A 12,273-nucleotide genomic window follows, 5' to 3' on the forward strand; every position below is an offset into this window, starting at 1 on the left:
CTATAACTCTTCTGGAGCTTCTGGGAGTCAAAGTCAATTATCCAAATCATCTTCAACCATCTCAAAAATTGGAGTTGTACTCCACCCCAATCTTTTACGAGCTTTATTGCCCCAGCAGAGACAAAATACCTTGCTTCAACTTTGCAATCATGAGTCTACTCTGCAGAAAATTTCAGCAAGATAAATGATGTGTCTCATGGGTCACATGGCATTCACAGTTCATATGACCTTCTGCACCTGGCTTCATCTCAGATCAGCTGAATGGAACCTAGCATCTCAGGCATAGGAGGGACCTTAAGCAACCTGGGCCAATCAGAGCTTTAGGTCCCTCCCTGGTGCATCTCAGAATGCACTGGGAAGGGGAAGGCTTGCCATTTTGTAAGAGGCAGGCCTGCCAACTGGAACAGATAGGTGTCCCTCCAGCTGGACTTCCTGAATAAGGTAGGGAAGGGTGGAGGGGGTCATCAGGGGCATGGGGGGAGTTGTTGAGTGGGGTTTGGACAAAAGTGGGAGAGAGTGGGCATCTTTCCAGCTGCACAGGGGGGTGATTAGCAGTGTTGGGTGATTGTGCAACACAGCAGGAGAGAATGGGCATCTTTTTTTAAATTTTAATTTGCATGCGGGGGGGGGGGGGGTCTAAGTTGTCAAACCTTATTTTCCTGAGCCAATCAGCACTCAGGCACTGATCAGAAAGTGTCAGGAAATCACTCGGTGTGCTCATTTTAATATTAATGACCTCGTTATACTACATATGCATGGCAGTATCAGAGACTGCTAGAAAACTTGGAAAAGCCCACGTTAAGCTGTTTGGATAATTATCTGCTTTTAAAATACACGCACGCTAAACCGGCTGGAATTGATTTAGAGAGCACAATAAAGGCATGTTTTAGTTTTGAGACTCTTCCCCTCAGAGTCAAGGGTCTGTTTTACATACCACCTTCACTCTCTGCACCTAACATCTTGGTACCTCTTGACCTGACTTCAGCAGATTTTAATCTCTCTGCTCCAGTACAAGCCATTATAGCTGCTTCCAGAAACCTATTTAGTGATGCTATAGTTTCCCTTCATGGTGTAATCTCCATCACCTGGATCCTTCTACATTTTCTGTTCCTTCTGTGGTGGATTACCTTCTTCGCTTATCCAACTCTGGACTTAAAACCACTTCTGTCAGAGTTCACCTCAGTGCTATTAGTGGTTTCCATGCTCTTTTCAATAATAAACCTTTAGCTACTCATCCACTTGTTTCCTGGTTTATGAAAGCAAAGTTAAATTCAAAACCTCTGCTAAAGCCGTCTCCAGTTATTTGGGATCTTAATGTAATTCTCACCGTTCTCATGAAGCCTCCATTTGAACCTCTTTCAACTACTCATCTTAAGTTTCTCACTTGGAAAGTGGTCTTCTTGATCTTCTCACTTCTGCTTGTCAAGTGAGTGAACTTCAAACACTGGTTGTGACCCACCTTCTACAGTTTTTCATCACAACAAGTGAAAGTAGTCACGGAATTTCACCTTAATCAATCCATTGTGCTACCTGTTTTATTTTTTTTTTTTCCAAAGCCTCATGCTCATCCTGGAGAAATAGGTCTTCACATATTGGACTGTAAACGTGCCTTGGCTTACTATTTACAGAGGATTAAGCCACACAGGTCTTCACCTCAACTGTTCATCTCTTTTGACCCTAACAGATTAGGACTACCTGTAACCAAATAAACTATTTCCACATGGTTAGTCGCCTGCATTTCCATTTTGCTGTGCTCAGCTCGAGGGATGTGTTGCAACACACAAGGTCCGAGCTATGGCAGCATCAGTGGCTTTTTTGCATTCCACTACTGTTGACAATATTTGTAAAGCAGCTACTTTGTCCTCAATTCACACATTTACATCTCACTACTGTCTAGAAACTTATTCCAGATGAGATGGCCACTGGCCAAGCAGTACTACAGAATTTATTTTCTTCCTTAAGGGCAACTATCCCTCCATCCCATTTCAGTAAGTAAGGGAGTCCCACATCTGAGAATATGCTGCCTGCTTATCCTAGAATGAAAAACAGTTACTTATCATAACAGGTGTTTTCCGGAGACAGTAGGCAGATGTTCTCACATCTGACTGCTCCAGAATAAGTACGGCAGCTGCGCTGAGGTGCAGGTCACGTTAAAGAGTAAGGCAGGAGGTTTCAGACCCAGCTGGCTGTGCACCCACCTAGGGTGTGCACCCAGGGCGGTCTGCACCTCCCCCCTCCCCCCTCCCCCCGTTATACCACTGCCATTATTTAGTTATGGTAAGCACTAACATAAATTTACCACAACAAAGAAAGCCCTACTGTGGGGTGCGCTCTGGTATCCCACAGTAATTCTTTCCACAGGCTAACAAATACGAGGGTTGATCTATAAGTCAAGGCAACAATTTTTCCCTCAAAAATGTGCCAACACTAGAAATCTAATATATACGTTTGAAAGTATGTGACATGTACTTCTTAATGTTGCCATCAGACTGCATGGCCGTGTTATTTTGCATCGTTTAAGACTCGGAGCAATGGTATGATCGTTTTACTTTAGACCATTTGCCATTTAAAGACTACTTGCTACCCAAAGACTCCTAAGACTCCTGATGCAGGCCGGATGGCCAAAACATGATCATGTCGAGTCATTGAGTTGCTTTGGATGTACGATTTGTTTTGGATGAATAAAGACCATTGGATATATCAGATGAGTTGAAAGACACTTTTTTTGTGCATCATTCTGATTGGACATTTCCACTTTGCCCTTGCTTGCCATCAGAACTGATCACACCTCCAATGTCAATATTTTGGTGACAGCAGTGCATAGTGCAATTAACTAAAGATTAATTCCCACGCTTGAATTGAACTACATAGACAAGATCTCAATAAGATGTGCCTTCATTTTGATATTTAAGCGATGTGTGTTACACAGTATAGGAGATAGGAAGGGAATGCTATGATGTATCTAACAACACCTGAGTTGATTCACCATTGCCGATGCTAATTGGTGTTAATGTGAATGAGCGCTATTATTCATTTATTGAAATATTTTTTTTGTTTTGTTTTTTATATTTAGAGAGGGATTTTTTTTGAGTATTTATGAACTAAAGTTGAACAATGCTCTTATGTCAAGATTATAGTTCTCCACAGCAAACATGCACAGGAATGTCATGCAGAGCTACGAGAAGAATTGGGTGATTGTGCTCTGCTGTATCGAACAGTGGTGAGGTGGGTAGAGGTCTTCAAACGAGGAAGAGTGTCAACTACTGATCTGCATCACAGTGGATGTTCTGTGTCCGCTTACAAAGATTTATCAGAGATTGTGATTGAATAGTGCCTAACTGAAGACAGGCGCTGGACTATGACAGAATTAGTACAGAATACAGATGTTCCTGAGTCATTGAACTTTATAGCAGGACTTAAAAAATATGCAAGATTGCTGCAAAGTGGGTGCCACATCACAAATGAGATACAGAAGTGTACTTGCTATGAAATATGGCCATGAGCATATGAATCTGAATTGAAGCAAAGGTCAAACACAGAAACAAAATATTCAACAAAATCTGTCACCTACAAAGCTCATGATAATTTTGGTATATGACAGTCAAGGTAGTGTTACCATTTTGCTCCAGAAAAAGAAGTATGGATTGAGACATCTAGATTTTACTTCCATTGCTTTGATGGAAGTAAAACCTGGATATCTCAATCTGTCCTCCTTTTTCTGGAGCCTTATGGTAACCCTAAATCAAGGTGTTCCTGTGAGTAATCCAGTTCACGAGAGACACACTGTGAATGCATAATAATACAGTATACAATATGAGAGAAACATCCAGAACTGTTGCATAACGCCATAATCCTAAATTAAACTAACTAAACTAAAACTTAATTTCATAGACCAGGTCATGAACCAAATGGAGCTCTACTCGGTTTACAGCAGGGGTCTCAAAGTCCCTCCTTGAGGGCCACAATCCAGTCAGGTTTTCAGGATTTCCGCAATGAATATGTATGAGATCTATGTGCATGCACTGCTTTCAATGAATATTCATTGGGGAAATCCTGAAAACCTGACTGGATTGCGGCCCTCAAGGAGGGACTTTGAGATCCCTGGTTTACAGTAAGTGGTAACATAATACTTTAAGAGAACAGTGAACAGAAAATCTAAATTAACAAAAGGGGCCAGTTTTCAAAATGTTTAGCAAACAGGAAAGTCTTTGGAGCTTTCTGAAAGTGAAAGAAGAATTCCAAACTTCTTAGTTCAAGCAGTAAGTTATTCCATAGCTCAGTCAATTTGAAAACGAAAGAGTAAGTGAATCTCCTGGTAGATCTATTATTGCCCCTAAGGGAAGGAAATAAAAGTTTTAATTTTTGAGAACTTCTTGCAAGATGAGATCTATGGACATTCCAATTTAAAGGAACCAAAGTAGTGAAAATGCCAAATAGGATCTTGAAAGCAATGCAGATACATTTAAAATGGATTCTGAGATGCACATAAGAACACTACAGCTCACACAGCAGACACCGTTAAATGTTGCTTACAGCGTTGAGGATGGGAGATCTTGCAACACCCTCCCTATTCTCTTGATCTCAGTCTATGCAACTTTGATTAATTTCTAAAGTACACTTCTCCCTCGTCATTCGTGGGGGATACGGGCAAAGCCAGACCGCAAATGCCGAAAAACCGCGATTATCCGGCTCTGACCCACCCCCACCTCCCTGCCGCCTTCCCAGCCTTACCTGGTGGTCTAGAGGGCTTTCGGGGCAGGAGCGATCTTTCTACGCTCCTGCCCCGTGCAGATCGCCATGAGGAAATGGCTGTAGGGAGTTCCTAACGTAGTCTCGAGAGACAACGGGAACTCCCAGCAGCGATTTCCTCATGGCGATCTGCATGGGGCAGGAGCGTAGGAAGATCGTTCCTGCCCCGAAAGCCCTCTAGACCACCAGGTAAGGCTGGGAAGGCGGCAGGGAGGAAAAAAAGATGGATTTTTTTTTACATTAAAACTGTTTTTTTTATTTTCCTCCTCCCCAGAAAAAATTGCGATTATATGAAACCGCGAGTGCAGGAACCGCAAATGGGGAGGGGAAAGTGTAAAGTCATTGCATGGGAAATGCTTTGCTGACAAACAGAACATTTTAACTGCATTTTGGCAAAAGGTGACACATATTAGAGAATCAAATGCAGCTGATGGTATTCACCACATTCCCCATCGATGGTAATGAACCGGGGACAACCAATTTGCTGTTCATGTTGTATACTGTATGCCATAATAAAATGATTTCAAATGTCATGTCTTTTTTGCTTCTCCCCTACCAGAGACTCCTGCACTCATCTCTTATCTGGTGGCAACATTAAGAAGTACATGTCACACACTTTCAAATGTACAGTATACAATATGTTATATTTCCAGTGCTGGCAAATTATTGAGAGGACTTACGAATCAACCCACGTTTTATTTTTCAATGTTAGTATTCTGTTAGTGCAGCTACAATGACGCACACTAAGGCCCTGATTCTGCAAAGTGCGTCCCAATGGTAGGCAGCTGTAGGTGTCCTACAGCTGTCTATTCAGCCAATCGGAAGGCACATTTTCTAAAAAAAATGCTCCCCAGGCAGGCGCCTCTGGGAGCCTATGGAGGCCTGCAAGCCCGCCTAAGCTCGCCTAAAGCTAGGCGGTAGCCTTAAGCGAACCTAGGCAGCCCTACGCATCTCCATAGCAGAGTGGGAGATGCTTACATGGTAAGTAGACATGCCACTATATTTAATCACGGCAAGGGATCTCCCTGCCGCGATTAGTATAGCGGCTGCGGCTACGGCCGCCAGTCTCCACTCCCCAACCCCCAACGATTGCGGCAGTGGGTGCCCAACCCCTCCTGCCGGACCCCCCCCCCCAACAAAACCCCTCACCTCGGACCCCTCCCCCCTCAGGCTTACCTGCAAGTTGGCCGGGACAGGCGTCCTATACAGAATCCGGGCCTAATTATTCAGCATGTGATTAGCGCATGAGCCCTTACTGCTTAGTAGGTAGAAGTAAGGGCTAATAGCCATGCAATAATGGGAAAATTAACATGTGGCCATTAATTTAAAATAAATTAAAAAAATGTCCATTTTACCCATCCACTAAAAATGGCCTTAGTGAGCAGGAATGACCCATGTAAGGACACACTAAGGCCAAAATTTACTGCAGTTTCTTAAAAGGGCCCCGAAATACTCTTCTGGCAGACCTGCTGCATACGAATTGGTGCAGAAAAGTTCTCAGCCCAACCAAGAAGAGAATGACTTGGATACGGTTCAATCAGTGATCTGAAACAATGTCAAAAATTAATGAAATAAGATAACACAGTGGCAAAATAATGCTCAGAATTTAGGAAGTTGGTTGGTTAGGCTGAGAACTTTTCAGCCCTGGCTTGTATATTTTTCCGTCTGAGTCACTGGATTCTTAGATTTATTTATTTTGAAAATTTCTATACCATTTAAAATTAAACGGTTTACAAAATTACATACATAATTTAAAAACAAAATCATCATAACATAGACATACAAATAATCCTCAAAAATCATATCCACAAACTAAAACCATGTTAAAAAAAGGTCATGAACAGTTCATCAGCTTTACCAGAGGGGACAAGCATTGATTGAAAAAAGGCATTTACAAATAGTTGTGTCTTGAGTAGTTTCTTAAACGTGCCTTTTTCACGGCAATTTTGTATTTGGCCCACAAGGGAGTTCCATATTTTAACTCCCGCTATAGCAGAAAGTCATTTTACCAATCTCAACAAGCCTTGGATTCACATTCATCTTCATTAAAGCTAGATTTTGAGGACGTAATGATCTGTTTGGTATATAACTGAGCATATTTGTTTTAAACATTTCCGGAATGTTTCCATACAAGAATTGATGGCAGGTCATTACTGTTTTATATTGTACTAGTCTTTAAGCCCGTTACATTAAGGGGTGCTAGAATAGATGTGTGTGTCTTTCTTTCTTTCTCTCTCTTTGGCCGCTTTCTGTCTGTCTCTCTCTTTCCTCGGCTGTCCACCATCACCCCTTGCCTGCTCCCCCTCTACAACAGTAGCCCTTCTCCCTTCCTTTTACCTTCTGCTGTCCAGCAGCACTCCTTACCTGCTCCCTTGTCCCTCTTCCCTGCTCCCCCTGTCCAGCAGCACTGCTTACGTGCTCCCCTGTCCCTCTTCCCTGCTCCCCCTGTCCAGCAGCATTGCTTACGTGCTCCCCTGTCCCTCTTCCCTGCTCCCCCTGTCCAGCAGCACTGCTTACGTGCTCCCCTGTCCCTCTTCCCTGCTCCCCCTGTCCAGCAGCACTGCTTACGTGCTCCCCTGTCCCTCTTCCCTGCTCCCCCTGTCCAGCAGCACTGCTTACCTGCTCCCTTGTCCCTCTTCCCTGCTCCCCCTGTCCAGCAGCACTGCTTACGTGCTCCCCTGTCCCTCTTCCCTGCTCCCCCCTGTCCAGCATGCAGCTCCTCTTCTTTAAAGCAGCCTACTGAGGATCGAGGCCAGCTGTAGCGAACCTCGCAGGCCGCTCTGCACCTCGGTAGCACGTTCCCTCTAATGCAATCCCGTGCTTCAGAGGGAACGTGCTACCGAGGTGCAGAGCGGCCTGCGAGGTTCACTACAGCCAGCGATTAGAGGTGGAGCAGCAGCAGTTGATGAATGAGGACGGGAGGGCGGAGTCGCCTGCGTGTTCCCTGCCTCTGTGTTCGAAAATCGAATTTGGCACAGAAGCACACCTCACGGAGGCAGGAAACACAAAACCCTAAGTGCACATGTGTGCTTAGGGTTTTATTATAGAGGATTCTGAAGGTGACTGATAACCAATGCAATTGCTGTAGATATGGCGAAATGTGATCATATTTAGAAGTCCCATTATCAGTCTTGATGCTGCATTTTATATAACCTGCAGTGCCCTATTCCTTGCTTTTGTTATTCCAAGGTACAGGGCATTACAATAATTAAGTTTCAACAGAACCATAGCCTGAACTACAGTACGGAAATCATATGGTGAAAGTATTGGTTTCAATCGATGTAACAAATGCATTTGTGCAAAACAGGTTGGGGAAAACAGTCAGCAAATTCAAAATATTGTGGTTTTTTTTCTCACTTAAATGAATCAGCTGTTGATTACTGAACTATAATGATACCACTACTGACCCAGTACATCATCGTGAAAAAAGTTGTGGTTACCCTTCCTACTAAAATACTATAATTTGGTTAAACCAATTACAATGTTGAAAGGAGTCATCCAATTTGAATTTACTGCAGCAGTCGGTGAACTCAGAGGGCCTATAAGCTAGCCAAGCAGGCTAAGACAGAGCACATTATTAAAGAATCCTTCATCTCATATGCCACTGTTAAGGAAAACATTGGCACCCACAAAGGAAAATAAATAACGAGAGAAGTTGACAATAAGGACAGAAGTTACCACAACGGTCTGTAAAGAGCTTCATTTAAAGACTCCTGACATCTCTCTTCTCCCTGATAAAGACTGAGAAAATCCATTTTGATAGAAAGGTTCCTCCTAATCACCCCTAAGAGAGATTGCCGTTCTTTTGCATTAGAGAAGTAGAGGGATATGTCTTGGACTGACCTTGAGCTGGAAATTGAACACAATGCTTAGATCAGTTTAAGATGTTCATATTTTGTGTTTCAGTATTTTTCTCACTTGCGCAAACTGCACTCAAAACAGAGCTCTTTGGAAGCCAGCTTTGTTAGGGATATTGTGATTTGACACTGGCATGTTGAAAGTTATAATTTATGGAGAAGAAATATGCTTTTTATATTAAATAATCTAACTGATTAATGTTAAATCCTAATAAAAGGAAGGACAGGATTTCTTTCTGAATAGCCAAACTACAAACCCATTTAGTTTTTTTAAAAAATTTTTGTTAGATTAAATGTGATTATGCTTTTATTTGTATTTCTGTTTTTATTTACAGTTTTCCTATCACATTCATCAGAGAATATGCAGGATACCTTCCTTTCCTCATTCATTTTCCTTCCTTTTATTAGGATTTATTCCTAACAGAAAAATAATGGACTACCGTGGAACCAATTTACTCAATAATGGGACCCTTCTAATCACTAAAGATGGCCAGCAGCAGTGGTGTAGTGAGGGTAGGGGCGCCCCAAGTTGGTGGTGCCTCCTTCCCTTTTCTCCACATTCCCCCACTCATTCCCCACCCAAATCCCTACCTCTTTAATTTCACCAGCACGAGCAGCATCTCCAACCTGCTGCCTGCGATGGCATTGGCTCTCCCTTTGATGTCACTTACTGGTCCCAGGACTAGAAAGTGACCTTAGAAGGAGAATGTTGCTGGCAAAGAGTTATGTTAATATTGTCATTAATACATGGCCATTAAAAAAAAATTATCACGTGGGCACTTAGTACCACCTATTTTGTAGGCAGTAGACCCTGATTCTATAAAAGGCATCTACCTTGTAATGTGCTGATATGATTTCCTCTTTTTTTCTTGTTTTGTTGGTATTAACTTTGAAAATTTAATAAAATTTTGTGGAAAAAAAAAAGGAGTCCACTGTTAGGTGCCTAGATTGAGACGCCTAACTTATTTTTTTTTTTTTTATCAGCTTAATTGCCACTGACAGCGCCTTTAAAAACTGATTTGAAAAACAATTTAAAAAGTTAATTAGCCGGTTGGTACCTGACTCAGCAGGTGTCTACTATCTCATAGTACACGTCTATACTGAGGGACCTACATAGGAAGTGGGTTTGGTTAGGGGTGGAGTTTGGATATGGATTGAGTTAGACACTGGTATATTAGATCAAGAAAACCCTGGCTTAATATATACAGGCACCTAACATTATGACGCTTACTGGTGCCTCTAAGTTAATTTAGGCACCGCTAGGCACGATTCTACAAAAGGCGCATAACTTGGATTGGCATGTGGTAGGGGCTGCTTTGCTAGGCGTCTACTGAGTTAGGTGTCATTTATAAAATCTGGCCCTAAGGGCTCTCATGGTATCCTTGCACCACCCCTGATACACTCCCTCAAAAAAAAAAAAAAATCAGTTCTTAATGTTTGGTTATCAAATGGTTAGAATGTGCTCATTTTGAAGTTAATGCAGAACATGGTACTCCATTTTTAATTGTGTTAGATGTGCCTTAATACTCAACACAGCTTAATAAAAGCACCTCTTTATCTCCCAGAGATAAACTCTGCCCCATGGGCCATTCACAATTTCACAGGCTAAATTTACCATATTAATGAAAATAATGTCTAAATTTAGCTATTCCATCCAGATGGATTTTTAAAGCCTTTTGTTGGGTCAGTTTTTCTTCTTAGTTGCTTATACTCATTTGAAAATTTACTTTAATATGATATATGCTTCATTGCAATCATTGTATTCCAGTTATAAGTCATAGAATACTGCTTGCACTACATTCCACAAAGCACAATCAGGGGAAATAGGGTAATGCCCCTTTAAAGGCATCCATTTTGGCTGAGAGGTAGTCAGAGCTGAGCAGGGACCATCCTGTGCATGGCTGGGCATGGCTCTGTAGCTCTGTAGAATTTGGATGCCTGGAAACCACAGTCAGGGAGGCAGCTGAGGAAAGCTCCTATGCTGGAGGAGCCTTCACAATCCCAAAAGCCAGAGGACTTGGAAATGCAGGCACCCGAGGAAGGAGTTAAACACCTAGAGAATAATCTGCCAGAGGTCATGGAATGGAATGCCCTGCCTGAACTATCACTTTCTTAGGAGATGGAAATGAGTTAAACTGTTTGTTGACCTTTGCTAAGATTTTTTTTTCTGGAGCAAGAGTTTTGCTGTTTTTGTTTGCTGGGACAACTGCTTGCCTCTAAGGACGTTTTTGGCTGTGAGTTCCTCTGGGATGTTTGAGAACTTGTGGGGACTTTCAGAAAGAGAAAGTTTATTCCTTGACACTTCCCAGAGAGATAGGGTTTTTTTTTCCCCCTGGAGGTTTTTTTTGTGCTTTTTTTTTCCAAGATGGCTGCTGCCACAGGCAAGAACTCTGCTGCAGTTAGGCAGGGTTGAGACTATCATTGCCTGAAAAGTTTATTTTGCCTTATTGAATCTAAGGAAATATCGAAGTTGGGGGCTGGATTTGCCCGTCATCTTTGTGGAGGGATTTTGAAGGTTGCATTTTGTTCTGGCAAAGTGCCGAATTGGCAGATCCACCAACCTCGCTCTCCTTGTTGCCTTGAAAGGATGGATAGTTCTCACTGTCTGAGCTGGAACATTTTTTTTCCCTGCTAAAGAACTGGATGATAGTGATGTCTTGATTCATGTTTTTGTTTGTTGTTTGAACTTACCTGGGACATGAACTAAGCACTCAGGGTTTTTACCAGACCAGGCTGATGAGAGAAACTGGGTTTTTTATATTGTTAGTTGTACTCCAGGACACAGTTTATTATGAATTTTCAGTCAAACCTGAATGCAAAATACATTTTGTTTGTTTTTGAAAGCTTACCAGTTTTATGCCATTCTGGGTTGTAGGCTGGGAAGCCCACCGATACAGGGACTTCCTCCTATTTGGGGAAGCATGCCGGGCCTATGCATTGTATCTGTGTGCCAGTCCCTGCTGTACCCCAAAGGATGGCCATGCTACAACTGTCTTCAGGATAGTTTTCTGTTAAAACTATTAAGATTTTTATCCTGTTAGTGCTTCATATTTGCTTTCTAATTATTTCAGAATGTTATTTCATCAAATCATATAAATGTATGTATTTGTTTATTTTTTGCTATTAGGTTATTCAAATAAATTTTGAAGAATTTGACTTAGAAATTGGTTATGACACGTTGACAATTGGTGATGGAGGGGAAGTTGGTGACCCTAGAACTGTGCTGCAAGAGTAAGTTTATATCCTATTAATATTTTTTGTCTTTTCCCTTGTTTTCATCTATTCATATTTCCTACCCTAACCTTTTCTTCCCTGATGGTACAAGCAGGCACTATTTATTTGCATATATTTGACATATCACCTTTAAAACCATACCACCTGATATTCAGCCAGCAGCGATCAGTATTTCTTAAGCACTGATCTCCGTTGTCTAAATTATATCCTGATATTCAATGCAGGGCCATGTCCAGGCACTAGCACTGACTATCAATCTTGGCTACCTGGAGCTTATGCAGGCCTGTCCGATATTCAGTCAGACTTGCATAAGTGTTATGTGGGTCCCAGCTGAATATAAGGGGCTGGGGCCTGCATAAGTATTTTGTTTCTTTAAAAAAAAAAAAAAATCCTCTCCCAACAATGTCCCCTTGTCATTCCCCCATCCTGCAAT

General features: G+C 42.1%; 1 protein-coding gene across 1 annotated transcript in view; it reads left to right on the top strand.

Annotated features, from left to right (window-relative positions):
- Positions 1–12,273, top strand: part of CSMD3 (CUB and Sushi multiple domains 3) — a 1,852,015-nt gene that overhangs the window by 867,520 nt on the left and 972,222 nt on the right. The window contains exon 12 of the mRNA XM_033933128.1: positions 11,734–11,837. Within this exon, the coding sequence (XP_033789019.1) occupies positions 11,734–11,837 (104 nt within the window). The remainder of the gene's footprint in view (positions 1–11,733; positions 11,838–12,273) is intronic.

This window comes from Geotrypetes seraphini, chromosome 2 (genome assembly GCF_902459505.1).
Source record: "Geotrypetes seraphini chromosome 2, aGeoSer1.1, whole genome shotgun sequence".
NCBI lineage: Eukaryota > Metazoa > Chordata > Amphibia > Gymnophiona > Dermophiidae > Geotrypetes > Geotrypetes seraphini.